Source organism: Octodon degus, unplaced genomic scaffold (genome assembly GCF_000260255.1).
Source record: "Octodon degus isolate 3935 unplaced genomic scaffold, OctDeg1.0 scaffold00229, whole genome shotgun sequence".
NCBI classification, from domain to species: domain Eukaryota; kingdom Metazoa; phylum Chordata; class Mammalia; order Rodentia; family Octodontidae; genus Octodon; species Octodon degus.
In genome coordinates this window covers 696,273-716,991 of record NW_004524805.1, presented here as the reverse complement: position 1 = coordinate 716,991, position 20,719 = coordinate 696,273, and the positions used below count along the sequence as shown (strand labels likewise).

The 20,719-nt window shown below is 35.7% G+C and overlaps 1 protein-coding gene across 4 annotated transcripts in view; it reads left to right on the top strand.

Moving 5' to 3' along the window:
• Tab2 (TGF-beta activated kinase 1/MAP3K7 binding protein 2) overlaps positions 1 to 20,719 on the top strand; it is an 89,651-nt gene that overhangs the window by 45,367 nt on the left and 23,565 nt on the right. For all 4 annotated transcript variants that reach the window (XM_023705774.1, XM_023705773.1, XM_023705775.1 and 1 more), the window contains 2 exons: positions 1,161 to 1,351; positions 15,568 to 17,068. In XM_023705774.1, the coding sequence (XP_023561542.1) occupies positions 1,250 to 1,351; positions 15,568 to 17,068 (1,603 nt within the window). In that variant the 5' untranslated portion in view covers positions 1,161 to 1,249. The remainder of the gene's footprint in view (positions 1 to 1,160; positions 1,352 to 15,567; positions 17,069 to 20,719) is intronic.

Below are 20,719 nucleotides of genomic sequence, written 5' to 3'. Positions count from 1 at the left end.
AAGACTGTAAGGTATTAGGTACACAATAGTGAACAAAAGCTCTAGATTTACAGACTTGTAATTTTTAATGTTTAATGTTTTTGTAGTTAAAGAAATACTATAAATAAATTGGTTTCAAAGAGATTGTCTTTAAATTTATTCTAAATTGTATTTTCCTCAAATAGTATGGTTTTTAATTATTTCATCCTAATATATTTTTATCCTTTTATGTCCCAAAGAGATTTTCAAGAGTAAACATGTTTACATTAGAAAGATGAGGAATAAAGCTTAATGGGTAGTTCTTTTTTAGGAGAAAGGGTTGAGATAGGGCCTCACTGTGAAGTTCAGGCTGGCTTTGACTTCACTGTGAAGCTCAAGCAGACCTCAAACTCATGGAGATCTTCCTGCAACCATGTCCTGAATACTGGGATTACAGACATGCCCCACCACAGTGGGCTAACAGTTGTTTTATTTATTTTTTTTTTTTTTTTATAGTGACTTAGGAGTAGTTAGTGACTCTGGCCACACATTAATTGCCTAGAGAACTTTAGATAATTTATATGCCCAGTCTGCTGCACAACCAATTAAATGAGAACCACTATGGTTAAGGCCCTAGTATTTTTTAAGTACTAATTTAATAGATACAGCAAGAATAAAAAGCTGTGAAGCCCTGAAGATTAATTGATTATACATTTAAAGATACCTGAAAAATAAAGCAGAATATCAAATACTAGGTTATCTGTAATTGAGTTTTCGACAGAGCATGCAGTGTTTTCATAGAACCTTAGTAAAAATTTCTTACCTCAGGCTATCCTCTCTAGTTATTAAGAAAAAATAATTCTTTTATAAGAATGATAAAGGACAACCATGACAGTAATTTCTTTCTTATTTGAATGACCTTTTGGCACAGTCTTTTTCTTTTTAAAGGAATTATGTACACACACACACACACACACACACACACACACACACGGAAAAATAAAAAAAGGAATTAGACATTGTTAAAATTTTGTTGTCAGGCATTATCCTGAAAAGATAGTATTAACTATATAGAAAGCATAATAGGCCTAAGTAATAGTTTCATAGTTGTGTTATTGGATGCTAATAAGTCGCATGCCTTTTTGTACTAAATTTTTACGTCCACAATATCAATTTTAATTAAAAATTTTTTTCTTTCACAGAAAATGCTGGGACAGAAGAGATGAGTACTAATTCCACTAAGGCCTAGAATTGCCTACTGTACAGATAGTCCTGATTAGGCAATATACGAATGGCCCAAGGAAGCCACCAAATTGATTTTCAGGTTTTACATGACCTGCGACAGAAATTCCCTGAAGTACCTGAAGTTGTTGTATCCAGGTGCATGTTACAGGTCAGTGTTGGGTTTTTTAAAATTCATTATACAAATCTGATGTCTTAAACATTGTTAAAAAAAAAACAACAAAAACCCTTTTTAAGTTATCATGTTGGTGTTAGTATGCTGTGATAAAAAGAAATCAACTTTACTGTCATTCATGTGACCTTTGTCAAGATTCAGCTCTCTATATTGCATGTACTATGTGGATAATCTGCCGTATAAAGTACATAAAAAGATTAAATGAATTCTAAACATAAAGCGTTAATACATGATCTCATATTTACTAGCTATTAGTATGCTTTACTTTTCCCACTATTGTTGTTTTATCAGAACTTTTTTAAAAATTCCAGGTCTGTATAAAAGTGAAAAAAATTATTAAAGAGTCAGAAAAAATAGATATAATATTAGTTGGGTACTACATGCACATTTTTGGAAGGCTGTTAGCTCTGTACTATGTAAAATGAAGAAACTTGAGTTGTCAATGGAAAAGAAAGGGGTTTTTAAAAAAATTTTAATATATAAGTTTTGTAGCTAAGTAACTCAATATATGTTTACATTGTTCTTAGTATACACAATGCAGAAGTCCATAATTTTGAATATTTGTACTTATACTTTTATAGTTGATTAGACTGTAAATCTTTGTATCAAAAAAGTATTTTAGGCTTGGATTTATTTAACCTTGACAAATAACTTTTAAACTTTAAAATTAGGACATTTTTATCAAATCTGTACTTGATATGAAATGATTACATTTTGTTTACAACCTTATCTTTTATCTGTACTTTTAATTGATCTACCTGCTTTTATCGTAATCCACTTTCGGTCTTTCTAATCCATCATCTTCTGTGAGTGTCTTTTTAAATAAAGATTTTGTCATGTTTATACACATAAAGCTTCCTGATTGTTCACATACCCTTTAGAATGTATTTCATGTGTCTTGACTAGTCTGTACTAGTCTGTGTTCTGAAATCCTGACTGCATCTACAGCTTGAAGTCTCATTCATTTCCTCCTTATATCTTGAGCTGCATGGCATTTTCTAAGTTTTTCTGACCTTTCTATATATAATACAATGATTAGGAAAACAAGTTTTGGTGATAAATAGACTTGATCACATTTTGACACTGGCTATAATTCAGGTAACCTCTCTGACTCTTCATCTTCTGATTTTCCTTTCCTTAACTGCAAAGGAAATAAAAAACATCAGAAAGAATTAAATATGATAGTACAGGTAAAGCAATTATAAGGTACTTGATGCGTAATGAGTGCTCAGTAAATGTTAGCATACCAGTACTAAAAGGAGTAATCACTGTAGAAGGCCCAATAAATATTTGGTGAACAAGACAGTATTTCACGTTTGTCAATATAGAATATGAAAGGAAAAAAAGTAGTAAGAATGTAGCCAAAAGTTAAAGAAGGTATGGGGAAAGAACAAATAGTGAAGAAAAGATAGTCTCCCCATAAATACCAATTCTTTTTCCATAACTTCTCAAATAAAACAGAATTTATAAAATAAAACTATACTGAAAGTGTTTAGTGAATCATGAAAGACTAATAGTAAACATGCTGTAAATTCTTCAACCAAATGTGGTAGACTTCATTTTGAAATAACCATGGAGAATACTTTCATTTGTTTGGTTGCTCTGTGTGTGTGTGTGTGTGTGTGTGTGTGTGTGTGTGTGTGTGTGTGTAAACATCTCTGTGTAGTCCAGGCTGGCATTGAACTCACCCAGCCTAGGATGACCTTGAACTCACAGTGATCCTCCTACCTCAGGTTCCTGAGTGCTGGGATTATAGGCATATACCACCACACCTGGCTGCAGAACACTTCTATAGGTCAATGATAGAGATTTTTAAAATAGAACCTTCATAAAATTATTTAAACTATTTGCAGGGGGAAAGAGCCCTAATGTACTTATATGGAATACATTAAGATAAGATGTCCTTGTACATCAATAAGGGCAGGAGAAATAAATACACACACACACATATTTATGTGTACTCACACTCCTACTAGTCTACTAGAGGGATTAAAAGCACAATTCATAAAAGATAGTCTACCCATAAAAAAATAGAAGATAAGAGGGGATAGGCCAGATAAGGAGAAAGAGTTGAGATTTTTTTTTATTTTGATCTTTGGCAATCTCCTGTTTAAAAATATAATTAAGGGGGCCCAGCCCTAGCTCAGTTCTTTAAGTGGCTGCTTCCACAATGCTGGCAGCCTCAGTTTGCTGTAGTTCGATCCCCACAACACTCCAGCCATGCAAAAGTGCCCTGAAGGCATTCAAGGAGAAAAAAAAAAAAAAAATTCCTTATTGGGGGCCTGGCCTTAGCTCAGTTGTTTAAGTGGCTGCTTCCACAAAGCTGTCAGCCTGAGGTTGCTGGAGTTCGATCCCCACAACACTCCAGCCAGCCAAACCACCCCTGAGGGCATTCAGAGAAAAAAAAAAAAAATCTAAAAATATAATTAAGCATGTTTTTCCGTTTTACCAAAAATTAGAAATAGGTTATTTTGGATTTCTTCAGGGCACCCCATAGAAGTGCTCCTGTATTTGTCATACTTCCCAGTAACTAATGCAGACTGAAATGAAACCTATTTGCTTGGAACTTGCTTGTGAAACAGACTATGCTTTTGTGTGTGTGTGTGTGTGTGTGTGTGTGTGTGTGTGTGTGTGTGTGTAACTGGGGATTGAACTCAGACCCTTGCACTTGTCAGGGAAGTGAGTCATCTCCCCATCCCCCAGACCATGCTTTTTAAAGGTGAGTTGATAGTCATTTTTAGCATCTAGGCAGTTTCCTTTTTAGCTGATAAAACAAAAAATAAGACAAGAAAGAAGAAAAATGGTTTCTCTGGGTACAACAAAAGTGTGAATCTCCCAAATTCAAGAAAATAGTTTTATGAAACTGTAAAGGCAAATCAAATCACCATTAAATGTAATATAAACATCTCTTGTTTGGTGATAGCCTCTCTTTTGGGAGCTGTTTGCCCTTTCTCAGGTGGGTGTTCTCTTGAGAAATCCTCCATATAGTGTACTGGTTCATGGCTTTTTGTATTTTAGGGAAGGGTCTACAGGGTTTTCAGGATCTCGCTACTAAATCGGATTCATAGTGATTCGTCTGTTTACAGCCTCCCAAGAGCTGGGATTATAGGCGTACGCCACCATGCCCAGTCTCAATTGCAGTCTCAGCATGCCCCAGGGGTGGGACTGGCACATCAGGCCAAGGGATCGAACCCCAGGTCCCTGCACCTGCTTGCAGGTGCTTTAATCCACTGAGCTATTTGGCCAGGCCTTTTTGGGGGGGACCCCACAACTTTTTAAGAAAAATGTCATGCTATGTTACTTCCCTATATAAGTATTCTTAATTTATGTCCTGATTCTTAGAGAAGAATCTCTCTTCTGTTGTCTTCTTGATTTTATTTATTGCTTAGATCTTTTTGGAACTACTGTACCTCTTCATCCTATAGAACCTCTAAGGTAGCTGTATTACCAGCATATGTGATTTGTAACTTAAGATTTGTGACTTTAAATTTGTTTTTATGTTTTTCAGTTAAATCATAACATAAAAGTGTGAAAATTTTACAAGTTTAACCCTTTCTTTTTAAACTGAATTTTATACTCTTAAAATTTTTGTATGAGAAAACTATATGTTTAAAAGTTGTTTCTTAAAATAATTAAGTGCTACTCATAGAGTGTACTGTGCAACTTAGTATTTAAAAGTAATTAAAGTTTCTTTGGGAATGACACATTTGAGAACTGGACATGTACAAGATGAGTTTATATATTTTATCATATCAGAAAGCTATGACCTTTATTTGAAAAACTAGTAGATATCAATTCAGAGTTATGAATAGAATAAAATGATTTTTATACCATGAAAGATAAAAATTGTTGGTTCTAGAAGGAGAGAAAGTCAACTATTGTTCACTAACCTTTTCTTTCATATTACCTATTCAGTGTGAACTTTTTTTTTTTTTTTTGTCTGTATTTTTAGGGAAGGGTCTACAGGGTGTTCAGGGTCTCACTACTAGATCGGACTTGTAGTGGTTCTCCTGTTTACAGCCTCCCAAGAGCTGGGATTACAGATGTGTGTCATACCCAATCTCACTTGCCATCTCAGGGTGCCCTGGGGGCCGGGCCTGCATGGCAGGCTCAAGGATAGATCCCCTGGTCCCTGTACCTGCTTGCAGGAGCTTTAATCCACTGAGCTATTTGGCCAGCCCCACTGTATCATTTTGTAACAGAACTTCAGCATGCTTTGTTGCCCTGTGCTTTCTTACATGATTTTATCTTATATTAGACTACTTGTCAACATTTTAACATTTGTTTATTTTTAAATGTTTAAAACATTTCTCTCAGGTTCCTGGTCTTCCAGTTCTCTTTGAATGTTTTTCTCACTTATGTCCAGATTGTGTTATGTTCATGTCTTCTATTCTGTCAAAAAGATTGTCATTTCTTTTATCCTAAGTATGAAAAAAGTTATCTTCCCCCTTTGTGTTTCTACTTCTGTATTTATCTTCTATAGCTCTTCTCATTGTTTATAATAAAAGCCAAACTCTAGTATGACTCATTTTTCAAAAATCCTTCATCATTAAATCCCAGCCTGCGTTTGCAATTTCTTTCACAAAACTGATACTAAATTTTAACTCCAGTAATACCTGTTCTAGTCACTTTGTTGGGAACATGCTTTTGTCTACTCTTACATTTATGTCCTTTACTCATTCTCTACCCTTCAAGAGTTCTTTCTCCCTCAGATTTGAGACATTCATAGTATGATACTCTCAGGCCATACCTCCCCCATTAACTTACTTACAGTAGCCTACAGTATTAACGATGTTGAACTTCAGTACCACATGTCAGTTGGCACAAAATCTTGTAATCATGTTGCTTTTTCAAAATTCATGATTTGTCTCCCAGATTGAATTGCAGACCCTTCTAAAGGAAAAGTTAGTCTTAATATGCTGTGCATGTGATAGCTGTTCCATTAATATTTTTGTGGATGATTTCTGACTAGTAGTCCTTTTCTTTGGAGCATTCTTTAAAAATCTAGGTTTTTTGTTTGTTTTTTTAAAGATAACACACAGTAATAATATAAAAGGAAAAATTAGAAATGATACAGAACTTCACCAAACAAAATAATATGAATTCAACTGTGTTTGTTGTATTGCATATTGTTATCTCCAAATTAGTTTAGATTATGAGATATACACATGCAAAATTGAAAAGAAAAGTTGGAAGAAATAAGAAAAAGAATGATAAAAACAAGAAAACACCAACAAAAAACCATTAACTGCTCCTTTCTGTAGACCAGCAGAAATCCACAGTACAATTATCCAAACTATCCTGCTTGCTTACATATATACCTAGATATATATTTCCTCCACTTCCACTCCTGTCCTCATCTCAGTAATTCCTTCCATTTGACCAGGTTCATTCTCTTTTTCACAATATCTATTGTACCCTTCAAATTTTATTTAGTCTTTCAGATTGTTACACTAAGGAGACATTATGATGTTTGCACATGTGGGTCTCATTTATTTCACTTGAGAATATGGTCTGGTCTCTAGTTGCATCCATTTACCAATAAAAGACTCATAGCTATCCTTCTTATAGCTGTATAATACTCCATTGTGTGAAAATACCATATCTTGATCAATTCCTCACTTGATGGGCATTTGGGTTGCTTCCAAGATTTAGCTATGACATGTGCTGCTATAACCATGGGTGCACATAAATCACTGTGGTATGACACTTTCAGTTCTTCCTGGAAAAGTACCCAGGAAGGAAATAGCTGGGTTGAATGGGACCTCCAATCCTACCTTTTTGATGAATCTCCACAATGATTTCTATAGTGGTTGTGCCAGTCTACATTCCCACCAACAGTGGAGAAGGGTTCCTTTTTCCCCACAGCCCGTCCAGCATTTGTTACTGGTTGACTACTTGATCACCATTCCTTCTGGGGTGAGATGGAATTTCAGCATTGATTTAATTTGTATTTCTCGAATAACCAATGGCATTGAACATTTTTTGATACATTTATTTGCTATTTGTATTTTTTCATCTGAAAAGTATATATTCATCTCAGATGCCCATTTTTAGATTGGGGCTTTGAATTTTGGGGGGCCCAACTTTTTAAATTCTTCGTGTGCTCTAAATAGAAGGCCTTTGTCAGAGGGGGATTTAGCTGTAATTTTTTTCCAGTTCATGGCTTTTCTTTTTACTCTTAATTTTTCTCGAAGTGCAGAAACTTCAAAAAGATGAGATCCCAGTTGTTGATTCTTTAAAGTATTTCCCATGCAGTTTGGTTTTCTTCATGAACTCTCCACCTGCTCCTATGTCTTTAAGATTTTTACCTACATTTTCCTCCAGGAAATTTAGTGTTTCTGGGTTTTGAGGGATTTTTTCTTCACTTTTTTAAATTTTTATTTTTTTAAAGAGTACAAAACAGTAAAAATTTCACTAAACAAAATAATATGAATTTCACAGTTATTTGTTGTATTGCATAATGTTGTCTTCAGATTAATTTTTCATATTGCTAGATATGTGAATGCAAAATTGGAAGAAAAAATTATATACAAGAGAGAAAAAGGGAAAACAATTGAAAAATGAGACAAGACAAATTAAGCATTAACTGCTCCTTTCCACAGACCAGTAGAAATCCACAGTACAGTTGTACAAACTATCCTGCTTATATACATAGATATCTCTTTTCCCCCATTCCCTTTACAATTTTGATTATCCATCAAGATTTTCATTAGCTGACCATTTTCCAGTTAGTCATTAACCTTGAATTACCCTCAGACCTGTCCCAACCCAAAACTCAGGAACTCCAGTTGCTCTGTGTAGAAAGTGAAACCTTTGCCCTCAATCTCTTGATCCTTACTGATCCTGGATATTCCTCCAAACCTCCTTACTCTTCATTTGGATTATCAGCTCGTCCAATGTCACCCACCCTCTTTCTTATCATATTTGATTATGTACCTTCTCTTTTCTGGTCCTAATAGTGTTTCTGTTTTAATCCTTAAATCTTTGATCAATTTTGACTGTGGTTTAGTAGAAGAGGCTGTGTTTCTTCCAGTGAACACGTTTGACCCCATTGTCAAAAATAAGGTGGTTGAGTGTGTTTGTAGTTTTCTTTGCATCTTCTAATCTGTTCCATTAATCCTCAAGTCTGTCTTTATGCCAGTACCATGCTAATTTTATCACAGTAGCTTTATATTATAATTTTAGGTCAGAGATTGTGATACCTCCTGCCTTTCGTTTGTTACCCAGGATTGATTTTGCTATTCTGGATCTCTTCTGGTTCCAGATGAGTTTTAGGAATGTTTTCTGTAGCTCTGTGAGGTATACTAATGATATTTTAATCAGGAGTGCATTGAATCTGTATAACAATTTTGAGAGTATGGCCATTTTCACAGTGTTGTTTCTTCCTATCTAGGAGCAAGGAATATCATTCCATTTTCTGAAATCCTCTTCAGTCTCTTTTCTCAGACTGTTGTAATTTTCATTGTATAAATCTGTACTTCCTTTGTTAGATTGATTCTTAATTATTTTGCTTTTTAGATGTTATTGTGAAAGATGTGTTCCCCTATTTCACTCTTGGTGTGTTAAGTGTTTGTGAACAAAAATGATACTGATTTTTGAGTGTTGTCTTTGTATCCTGCTACTCTACTGAATTGGGTTTTTAAATTTAGAAATGTTTTGGGGGTCTTTTATGTAGAGTATCATGTGATTGGCAAATAATGATAATTTCACTTCTTCCTTTCCAATCATTATTCCTTTTACTTCTCTCTCTTGTCTAATTGCTCTGGCTAATATTTCCTGAACTACATTGAATAGGAGTGGTGGCAGTGGGCATCCTTGTCTTGCTCCTGATTTTAAAGTGAAAGTTTTAAGTTTTTGTCCATTTACTATGATGTTAGCTGTTGATTTCTCATAGATGGCTTTTATCAGGTTGAGATACAGACAATCTATTTGATTTTTTGTAGTGTTTTTATCATGAATGAGTGTTGGACTTTGTCAAAAGCCTTTTCTGCTTCTCTTAAGATGATCATGTGGTTTTTGTCTTTAGCTCTGTTGATGTGCTGTATTAACATTTATGGATTTGCATATATTGAACCATCCCTCTGTTTCTGGGATGAATCCCACTTCATTGTGGTGTATGATATTGATGATTTGCAGCATTCTGTTTGCTAGTATTTCATTGAGGATTTTTGCATTGGTGTTCATTAGAGAGATTGACCTAAGCTCTTTTTTTAGTTGGGTCTTTCTCTGATTTTGGTATCAGAATAATGCTTGCTACCAGGAATGAGTTTCGGAGAATTACTTCCCTTTTGATTTCTTTGAAGAGTTTGAGATAAGTTGGCTTTAAATCTTCTCTAAATTTCTTATAGAATTCATCAGGACCTGGGCTTTGCTTTGTTGGTAGGTTTTTTATATTTTCAATTGTATTTACTGTTATTGATTATTCAAAGTTTATCTTCTTGACTCAGCTTTGGTAGTTCGTATGTATCTAGGAAACTGTCCATTTCCTCTGTTTTTTCCATCCTGTGAGAGTAAAGATTTTAGAAGTAGATAATGATTATCTGAATTTTTATAGGGTCTGTAGTGATTTTGCCCTTTTCATTTCATATTGCATGAATTTGAGATTTTTCTTTCTTTTTTTGATAAGGTAGGCTAGGGATTTATCAATTTTTTTTATTTGTTTAAGGAACCAACTCTGATTCATTAATTCTTTGTATTGTTTTTTGGTCTCCATTGCATAATTTCTGCTCTAATCAGCCTGGGAGATAGATCAGCAGCATAAGCACCTGCCTCACAAGCACAAGGCCCCAAGTTTGATCCCTTGTACTGCAAAAAGAAAAAATAAATTCTGCTGTAATCTTTATACTTTCCTGCCTTCTCTGGGCTTTGTGCTTGACTTGCTTTTCTTTCCTAGGAGTTTGAAGTGCAGCGTAAGATTGTTTATTTGTGCTTGTTCTGTTTTCCTAATGTGTAAATTTACTGCTATAAATTTCCCACTTAAGACAGCTTTCATTGTATCACAGCTTCCAGTAAGTTGTATCTGCATTTTCATTCAATTGTAAATAATTGTTTAATTCTATCTGTGACCCACTGGTTGTTCAGGGGGTTGTTATTTAATTTCCATGTGTTTATGGTGTTTTGGGGGTTTCTTTTTTTTGAATTTCTAATTTCATTGCATTGTGGTCACATAGTACACATGGGATAATTCCAATTCATTTGCATTTAGTTAAATGTGCTCCATGTGCTGTGGTCTGTTTTGGAGAATATCCCATGTGCAGCTGAGAAGAATATGTATTCTGTTGTTGCTGGGTAAAACACTCTGTAAAGGTCTATCAAGTCCATTTTTTCACACAAGTCTGGTTTAGTTGTTATTTCTTTGCTGATTTTTTGCCTACTTGATCTGTTTGTGACAGTTGCATGTTAAAGTCCCGCATTACAGTTGTATTATTGCTCATTAGATTTTTCTTTTTATGTATTTAGTATGAGTCTACAGGGTCTCACTACACAGATCAGACTCATAGTGATCCTCCTGTTGTTAGCCTCCCAAGAGCTGGGATTACAGGCAGTTCATTAGATTTTTTTTTAATTTTATTTTTATTTATTACATTTATTTATTGTGTGTGTGTGTGGCCCGCTCAGCCCACCAGGGGGCGGGGCTGGCTGGCATGTGGTGCTGGGGGATCGAACCGCGGTCCCTGATGCTTTGCCAAGCTTGTTTCAAGTAGGTGCTTTAGACCACTGAGCCATCTCTCCAGCCCGGTTCATTAGATTTTTCATGTCTGTTAAAATTGTTCTCATGAGTTGGACGTTCCTACATTGGGTGCATATATATGTATAATTGTTATCTGTTCCTCTTACAGTTATTTCCTAACAAGTATGTAGGGACCTTCTCTATCTGTTTTAAATATTCTTGGTTTGAAGTTGATGTCAGCAATCAGAATAGTTACTCTTGCTTTTTTCTAGGTACCTGTTGCATGAAGTGTTGTTTTCCATCCTTTGACTTTCAATCTGTGAAATTCCTTCTGAGCTAAGTGTGTTTCTTGTACATGGCATATTGTTAGATTTTGTTTCTTAATCCACTCTGTCAGTCCTTTTTTTTCGGAACCGGGAATTGAACTCAGGTCCTTGTAATTGCCAGGCAAGCACTTATTCTATTGAGCTATCTTCCTGGCCCCAGTCTATTTTTTTTTTTTGATTGGTGAATTGAAGCCATTTACATTGATGGTTACAACTGATACATATATTGGCTTACCTTTGTCATGTTATTTTCCTGCTATAGGTTATGTACTTTTACCCTTTTTAATGACTTGCTCTGCCTCTTGGTTTGCTTCTGTCGTTATTCTTGAAGTTGTGATTGTCTCTGTCTTTCTAAAACATCTGTCATTACTCTTTGTAGGATTGGTTTGGTTGTCATGAATTTCTTCAGTTTTCTTTGTTATGGAAGAATCTTATCTCGCCATTGATCTTGATAGTTTGGCAGGGTGTATCAATCTGGGTTGGAAGTTATTTTCTTTCAGGACCTGAAATACTTCACTCCAAGCTCTTCTTGATTTGATGGTTTGTGTTGAGAAATCTGCCATGATTCCGATGGGCTTTCTGTTGTAGGTGATCTGTTTGTTCTAACAGCTTTTAATACTCTATTCTTTTGCTGAATATCTGGGATCTTGATTATTATGTATCTAGGTGTAGATTTATTTTGATTATGGCTTTTTGGAGTTCTGTATGCTTCACTTGTGTATGTCAGATTCTTTTCTCATGCTTGGGAAATCTTCTGCTACTACTTATGCAAATAGTCTTTTTATATCATTTGTGCTGACTCCTGCTGTTTTGTTGACACTTACTGGTCTTACATTGTTTTTCTTTGTGTCATCTTGTAGCTGCTAAGTTGTTATTTCCCAGTTCCTTGTTAGTTTTGTTTTTGTCTTTTTTGTTGGGTTGATTGGTTGGTTGGTTTTTTGTTTTTGCAGTACCAAGGTTTGAACTCAGGATCCTATACTTGTCAGGCAAGTGCTTATTCAACTGAGCTGTCTCCCCAGGCCCTCCTTGTTAGTTTTAAGAGTACTTTTGCATTCATTAGCTGTGCCACTGTCTTCATAAAAATCTATCTTCAGTTTCATTCAAGGAGTTTTGCAGTTTTCAATGGAATTCTTAATGTCCTGGATATCTGTTTGAATCTGTTGCCTGTATTCTGATTCTTTCCCATGTTGTTCAATCAGTGTTTCCATCATTTTTCTATTTGCCTCTATTTATTTTTTACTATAACTTGTTTAGATGTGCTGAGCAACTCTTTTATTATTGTTGTAATTTCTTTTTTCACATGAGAGATTATTTCTGATCTTTTTTCTTCTATAGCCTGATGGACTTATCTCTTTACTTCAGGTGCTATCATTTCAGAAATTTCAAGTGTGTGACTTACATTCTTCTCTGTCTTTGTCTCCTGGACTTGTTCTGGGTGGGCTGGAGAACTGAGATTGCCTTTTGTCTCCTGTGTTTTGACATTTTTGAAGCTTCCAATGATCACCCAGATTCAGCAGTGGTGAGACAGTAGTGGGGCGTGGGTCAGTAAGGTTCCTGCTACACTTGGGGAGATTGGGACAGGGTAAGATTCAGCAAAGCTTCTACACAGGTAGTGGGCATAGGCCAGGTTCACCAGGATGCCGAAACTGCCTGGCATCTGCCTCAATTCTCAGATGGTGGGACCTGGCCCCTCTACATTGGTGATCCATGGAATGGCGTTCCCAGAACCCCTCAGCTGTCCAGTGTCAGCCTCAGTTCTCAGATGGTGGGACTGGGTGAATACTTTATTTTTTAGATTTTTTTATTTTATTAGTATATATTTATAGTTCATGCAGTTTACAGTCATCTTGGGGAGTGATTACATGTACACACCACTCTTTTTTAATCGCCTTCCTCCTCCAGTTCCTCTACCCCACTTTTCTTTTTTGTTGGTATTAGTAATCTCAGCTCCTGTTATAGTATATAATGTTTACATTAATTGAAGTTATTAGATTTCTGTGTATGGCATGTTTTTATTCTGTTTCTTTTCCTTTACCCTTCTCACCCCTCACATTTTTTCCCATGGACTACTTCCTTATTGCAAGAGAACCATCTCCTTGTTTCCATCTATCCATCTTTATTATTCTTATTGTTTGTACTTTGCCTAACTCAATTGAGAGTTGCCATCCAATATTTAAGCTCTTGTGTCTGGTTTATTTTACTCAACATTTTCCAGATGCATCCATTTTCGTACAAATGTCTCAAATCTGTGATTCTTTATAGCAGAGTAGTATTCCATTATCTATAGATATCACTTCTGCTTTATCAGATCATCTGTTGATGAATATACAGGTTGTTTCCAAGATTTAGCAACTATCAGGAGCCCAGGGGGATAGCTCAGTAGAATAAGTGCCTGGCAAGCACAGGATCCTGAGTTCAGTCCCTAGTATCACCAAAAAAAAAAAAAAAAAAAGATTTAGCAATTATCACTTATGCTGCTATCAACACTGGTATGCATGAATTACTGTAATATAAGATCTTAAACTCTTTGAGAGGATATCTAGCGGGAAGATTGCTGGGTCATATGGAATTTTTCTTTTCTTCTTGAATTTCTAATTTCAGTTTCTTTAAAAATCTCTATACTGATTTCCATAATAGTTATACTAGTTTACATTCTCACCAACAATGAAGGAGACTCAGTTTTTCACCATAGCCTCACCAGCATTTGTTATTGTTTGATTTCTTAATAATTGCCATTTTTCTGGAATAAGATAGAGTCAGCATTGTTTCAACTTGCATTTCTCTGACAAAATGTTGAGCTTTTTTGCATATATTTGTTAACCATTTGTATCTCTTCCTCGGGCCAGGGAGATGACTCAGTAGGATAAGCACTTCCCTGTGTCTCTTCCTCTGTGAAGTATCTGTTAATTTCCTTTTACCGGTTCTTGACCGTATCTCTAATTTTAGATGATTTATTATTTTTTAGTTCTTTCTATATTCTAGATACTAGCCCTTTGTCCAAGTAGTAGCTGGCAAATTTTTTTCCCATTCTGCAGGCTATCTCTTCTCTCTGTGGAATGAATCTTTTGCTGTACAGAAGCTTTTTAGTGTGATATTGTCCCATTTGTTGATTTGTGCTGTTATTTCTTATACAATTGAGGTTTTGTTTAGAAAGCTTTCTCTGAAAAAGTTTTGTATAGTGTTCTGTAAAGGTAGAGATACAAACTCAGCTCCTACAGGCTGCCTTGTACTTACAATTCATATATAGGTAGAGCAGTGCTTGGTTAACAATTTGTTCCATGATTTGGGAAAAGATGGCCACAGTCCTATTTGTCACCCAGTGTAGTTTGGAAACAGAAACAAGTTTGCCTAATGCTTTGTCTAAATTGTTTTTGAGCTAAGATACTGCTATAAGTATTTTACATTGCACAAGTTAAAAGAAAACATGAATTGAGATTACTTTGATATGAATTTTAGCACATTTTGTTTAAACATTACAAATGAATTCATTTAAAGGGTCATTAATTTTAAAAAGTATGTATATCACTTCAATATACATGCATTGTTAGAAGTTTTCTCCCAAGTAATTTTAAAAACTTTAAATTATATCACCTTTTTAAAAATATTTCATTATACAGTATACACTTAAGTGGAATGATTACCTTATTCAGTATTGAAATTGTATTTTAATTAGATTATATTTTACTGCATTTTATTTTTTTGTATTTTTTAGGGAAGAGTCTACAGGGTGTTCAAGGTCTTACTACTAGATCAGACTCATAGTGACCTGCTTGTTTACAGCCTCCCAAGAACTGGGGATTACAGGCATGCGCCACCACGCTCAGTCTCAATTGCCATCTCAGTGTGCCCCAGGGGCAGGGCTGGCACAGCAGGCCCGGGGATCAAACCCCCGGCCCCTGCACCTGCTCGCAGGCACTTTAATCCGCTGAGCTATTTGGCCGGCCCTTATTTTGCTGCATTTTCATGGTACATTTTACTAAATGTCAACTAAAACAATGATTTGATTCATTTTGTGACCTATAAAAGTTTTTCCATTACATTAGTAATGAGGATTTTTAATTCAGCTATTTGCATAAAATGTTTTCAAAAAAGTTCAAATGTATGTTAATATATGGTATTTTTTTGTGGTGACAGTCTTTAAATATTTATTTCCTTATGATTATTAACATCAAGTTGTTTTTTTTTCTTAATAGAATAATAATAACCTGGATGCCTGCTGTGCTGTTCTCTCTCAGGAGAGTACAAGATATCTTTATGGTGAAGGAGACTTGAATTTTTCGGATGATTCTGGAATTTCTGGTCTGCGCAATCACATGACTTCTCTCAACTTAGACTTGCAATCAGAGAGTGTTTACCACCATGGAAGAGAAGGAAATAGAATGAATGGAAGTAGGACTTTAATGCACAGCATTAGTGATGGACAGCTTCAAGGTGGTCAGTCCAATAATGAGCTGTTTCAACAGGAGCCACAAACAGCACCAGCTCAAGTTCCTCAAGGCTTTAATGTTTTTGGAATGTCCAGTACATCTGGTGCTTCTAATTCAGCACCACATCTTGGATTTCACTTAGGCAGCAAAGGAACATCTAACTTTTCTCAACAAACTCCCAGATTTAATCCCATTATGGTAACCTTAGCCCCAAATATCCAGACTGGTCGTAATACTCCTACATCTTTGCACATACATGGTGTACCTCCACCTGTACTTAACAGTCCACAGGGAAATTCTATCTACATTAGGCCTTACATTACAACTCCTAGTGGTACAACTCGACAGACACAGCAGCATTCTGGCTGGGTATCTCAGTTTAATCCCATGAATCCTCAACAAGTTTATCAGCCTTCACAGCCTAGTCCCTGGACTCCTTATCCTGCATCTAATCCTCTGCCACATACCTCAACCCAACAGCCAAGTCAGCAAGGCCACCAGACCTCTCATGTCTACATGCCCATCAGTTCACCCACTACTCCACAACCACCAACAATTCATTCATCTGGTAGCTTACAGTCTTCTGCTCATAGCCAGTATAACATTCAGAATATTTCAACAGGACCTCGAAAAAACCAGATTGAAATCAAACTTGAACCCCCACAAAGAAACAATTCTTCAAAATTGCGTTCTTCTGGACCTCGAACCTCCAGCACTTCCTCTTCAGTCAACAGCCAGACCTTAAATCGAAATCAGCCCACTGTTTACATAGCTGCCAGTCCCCCAAATACTGATGAGATGATCTCCCGTAGTCAACCCAAGGTTTATATTTCAGCTAATCCCACCACAGGAGATGAACCAGGCATGCGGAATCAGCCCACAGTGTTCATATCCACAAACTCGGGGGCATCTGCTGCCTCCAGGAATATGTCTGGGCAAGTGAGCATGGGTCCTACCTTTATTCATCACCACCCTCCAAAAAGTCGAGCAATAGGCAATAACTCTGCAACTTCTCCTCGAGTGGTGGTCACTCAACCCAATACAAAATATACTTTCAAAATTACAGTTTCTCCCAATAAACCCCCTGCTGTTTCACCAGGGGTTGTTTCCCCTACCTTTGAACTTACAAATCTCCTGAATCATCCTGATCATTATGTAGAAACAGAAAATATTCAGCACCTCACGGACCCTACATTAGCACATGTGGATAGAATAAGTGAAGCACGAAAATTGAGCATGGGATCTGATGATGCTGCCTACACACAAGGTAATATTGGTGTGAAGGGAAGGATAATTCCAATGCTGGACTTGATTTTATAGTAATAATGGGGATTACTTTGGCTTTTAAGAGTTATCCCAAGAAAACACTATCTTAACATTTGGAAGCATTCCTATAGAATTAAATTACAGTTGTATTATCATATATTGGATAGCATTATCAGCTCTCAAAAATAGTCAACTCTAGTTTTTTATAGTTTATAACACTTTTCAGTTTTTCTTGTATCTGTGGTGATGCTGATTTTCCTTTAAAACATCTGCAAGTGAAAACTCATAAAAACACATTTTATGAGTTGATTCTGCTTTCTTTGACCACATATTTAAAAAATAAAATTTTTCTTTTTTCTGATACGACATTCTTAGTCTTACATTCATCAAAGTCTAAATTGCTGTGCATCCTACAATAATTTAACTCAGAAAAAAAAAAATTGAATCTTGTTCCTGATACTTGTCTTTTTCAGCCTTAGATGTCATGCATATATGTATGTGCATACATGTGCTTGTATGTTTCAGAGGTCCCTGGCTGATTTTAATTGGTCTAGAAATTGTGTTAAAATTTGCATTTTCCACACATCTGTAATTAACCGGAACCATCTTTTGTTTAGTTTGAGCAGTGCATGAATTTTAATATGCCATTATTTTTCTTCTTCAAGGTATTTTTTTTCCTTTTCTCTTGTCAAAATAACAGGCTTCCTATGTTTGAGTAGTTGCTGATACTTAAATGGAGAACAAATGTTTTTAAGCAGATAATTTGATAAGAGAAGTTATGAAGTGAAGTCATTTATATTGAGCTAAATATTAAGTTACTTGTATTTTAAGAGTTACTCATATTTTAACTCAAATGTGATTTTTAAAAATACTGCTTAAATGTGCCACCTACAATTTCTTTCCCTTCATTATGTCTTGGATCTACTGTATTCAGGATTTTTCCCACTGTAGTCAGCATGAACTTCTGTTAAGGTTATCCGTAATGAGATTATTACTACATTCAGCAGACATCTTCAGCTCTCATTTTCCTTGATGTACAGATAACAATATTTGATTTAGTTGATCATCTTGTAATCTATGAAACACTCTGCTTATTTAGTTTCAGATAGATTATTGCAGTAGACTTCCTGCTCTTACCTTTGCCTCCTTGTGATCTTCTTTTGACTCAGCTATCATCAAGATCCTATTGAAAGCATATCAGATCCTCTGCCTGTGAGGGCTGATACTTTCAGAATAAAAGCTTTGAAGCTATGCTCTGCTTTCCTCTTGCCCACCAGCTCTTTTCCTTTTATGCACCATCTTGTTCATGCTATTCCAGCCCTACTGACCTTATTCTTTATTAATCGTAGACGCCATACCTTAAAGCCTTTATACCTTTTCCTTGTCTGAATTTTCTCCTCAGAAATCGAGTTACCTTTCTCTCTTGCTTCAGTTCCTCAAAGTAACCTTTTCAATGAGGCATCTTTATCTCACTACCTAAACTTACCCCAGAACTCCCGAGTCTTCTATTTCCCTAGTAGGATGAAAAATAAATCATATTAATAAGGTAATAATGAATACTTGCTGTGAATTAATAACTTTTGAATACTCATTTATTTCCCATGACCACTATAAAATAGACGCTAACATTATTTCTTTATTCAGACTAAAGCATTTAGGAGCAAATGGGTTAAGTAATTTGCCAAAGCACAAGTAGCAGAGTGAAGATCCTAACGAGGAAGTTGACATAGTCCACACTTTTGACCACTGAAGTAGAAAGTCTTTCAATTCACATTTTGAAAGTAATCTTTTTTTCAGATGTGTCTTACAGCTTCATATAGCCACGGCACACCACTGCAGGGCCCACATGTGCCACAGTTTTAAAAACATGAAGCTAAGAAATCATTCAGTAAACAAGAAAAACAAGCAGCTGAGCTAGACATAGTGGCACATGCTTGTAACCCAGCTGCTTAGGACACTGAGGCAGAGTAGTAAGCTCAAGGCCAGCCTGGACAACCTAACAAAACCCTACAAAACAGAAAGGACTTGAGTATAGCTTAGTGGTAGAGCACCCTTGCGTCTGATCCCCAGTACCAAAAACAAATGTAAGAGGAAAATCACAATAAACAGCTAAAATTAAAAATGACTCAAGACAGTAAAATAATACTCAGTGTAGAGAATACCTTCTAAAGGGTACCTGAATATTATAAAAAGTTCTCTTATAAGGGAAGACTCTGTTTTGAAACCGTTAAAGCTTAACTAAAAAGTTTCCCCAGAAAACACCACTCAAATTGCTTCTCTCAACAACAGCCTTCATACAGCTGTAACAACCTTGATCACTTTTTTTAAACATACTTACATATGTGTGGAATATTATACATTGGTGTGACTGAGCGGCTCTTGTATTGTTTGTGTGCGTGCATGTTGCATTGCAAGGGGTGCTGTTCTACTTCCTTTTACCTCCTTGTTCTCTTTTATGAAACTGATATTGACCCAGGTTTACATATTAAGTGACACTCTTGATCTGGTGTTTCATTAACCTGCTTCAAGATACATCAAAAGGTTGTTCTTTTCTGAAAAAAATAAACCTTTCATGCTTTTACTGTACACGTGTGATACTTTATAATTTACACAGCACTCTGTAGTGTTAAGTGGTGTGGCCTGAGTAATACTGATCTTTAAGCAAGGATCTTTTCAGAATTGTGCTTTCAGTGGTATGAGAGAAAAGAAGTAGCTTTGCCTCCTGCAGTGAAGCTGCTCTTAGATTTTGAAACAGTCTCAGAGCAGAAAAATAAATTTAACCATGTATAGCATGAGGAAAATATTTTTTCCAAATTGAGGAAGGACTGTAAGTTGGTAATCAAAATGTATTATTTTTCTTATAGTCTACCATTTGAAATCTAAAAATACTAGTTAATTCAGAAATGAATATTTTCAAAATATATGTTTAATATGGTCTTGTTATAGACCATAATCAGAAGAAAAAGTAGTAAACAGAAGATAATAGGAAGTAGAGCTTTCTCAAAAAGAAAGGGGATCAAGAGATAGAGAAGAGAGGCAGTGGAGAAAAGGTATGAAAATGAAGGTGTTATGTACATATACCAACTCCACACTGTATATTACATTGTGTACTACAAACATACACTAATTAAAGTTGTGACAGGGCCACCAGGCATAATGATGTGGACAAATAGCCCCAGCTGTGAAAGAAGCAGAGGCCTGGACAACAGAATAAGACTCTGCATCTTAAAAATGCCTAAATATGTAGCACACTTTGAGCAAAAAAGTAAAAAAAAATTTTGCATGAAACTTTGATTACATTCTTCTTACATCAGCCCTAAGCCCAAAATTGTTACCAACACTACCGTCTTAAAGGACGTAAATTAAACTTGAGTCCTTAAAAGTATTACACAAATGGGGCGGGGGAGATGGCTCAATGGAATAAGCGCTCCCCTGGCAAGCGCAAGGGCCTGAGTTCAATCCCCAGTTCTGCCAAAAAAAAAAAGTATTACACAAAAGTCAAAAGACAAAAATGAGTGTCAAATAGAAAACAATGCTGAAGAGAATTTTAAGTGTAAACTTTCCAGATATGACAAAGACTTCTTGCCTGTTAAGGAAAACAAATACAGAAACAAAATTGCTTATCAGTATTACTGTCACCCATCAAATAGTG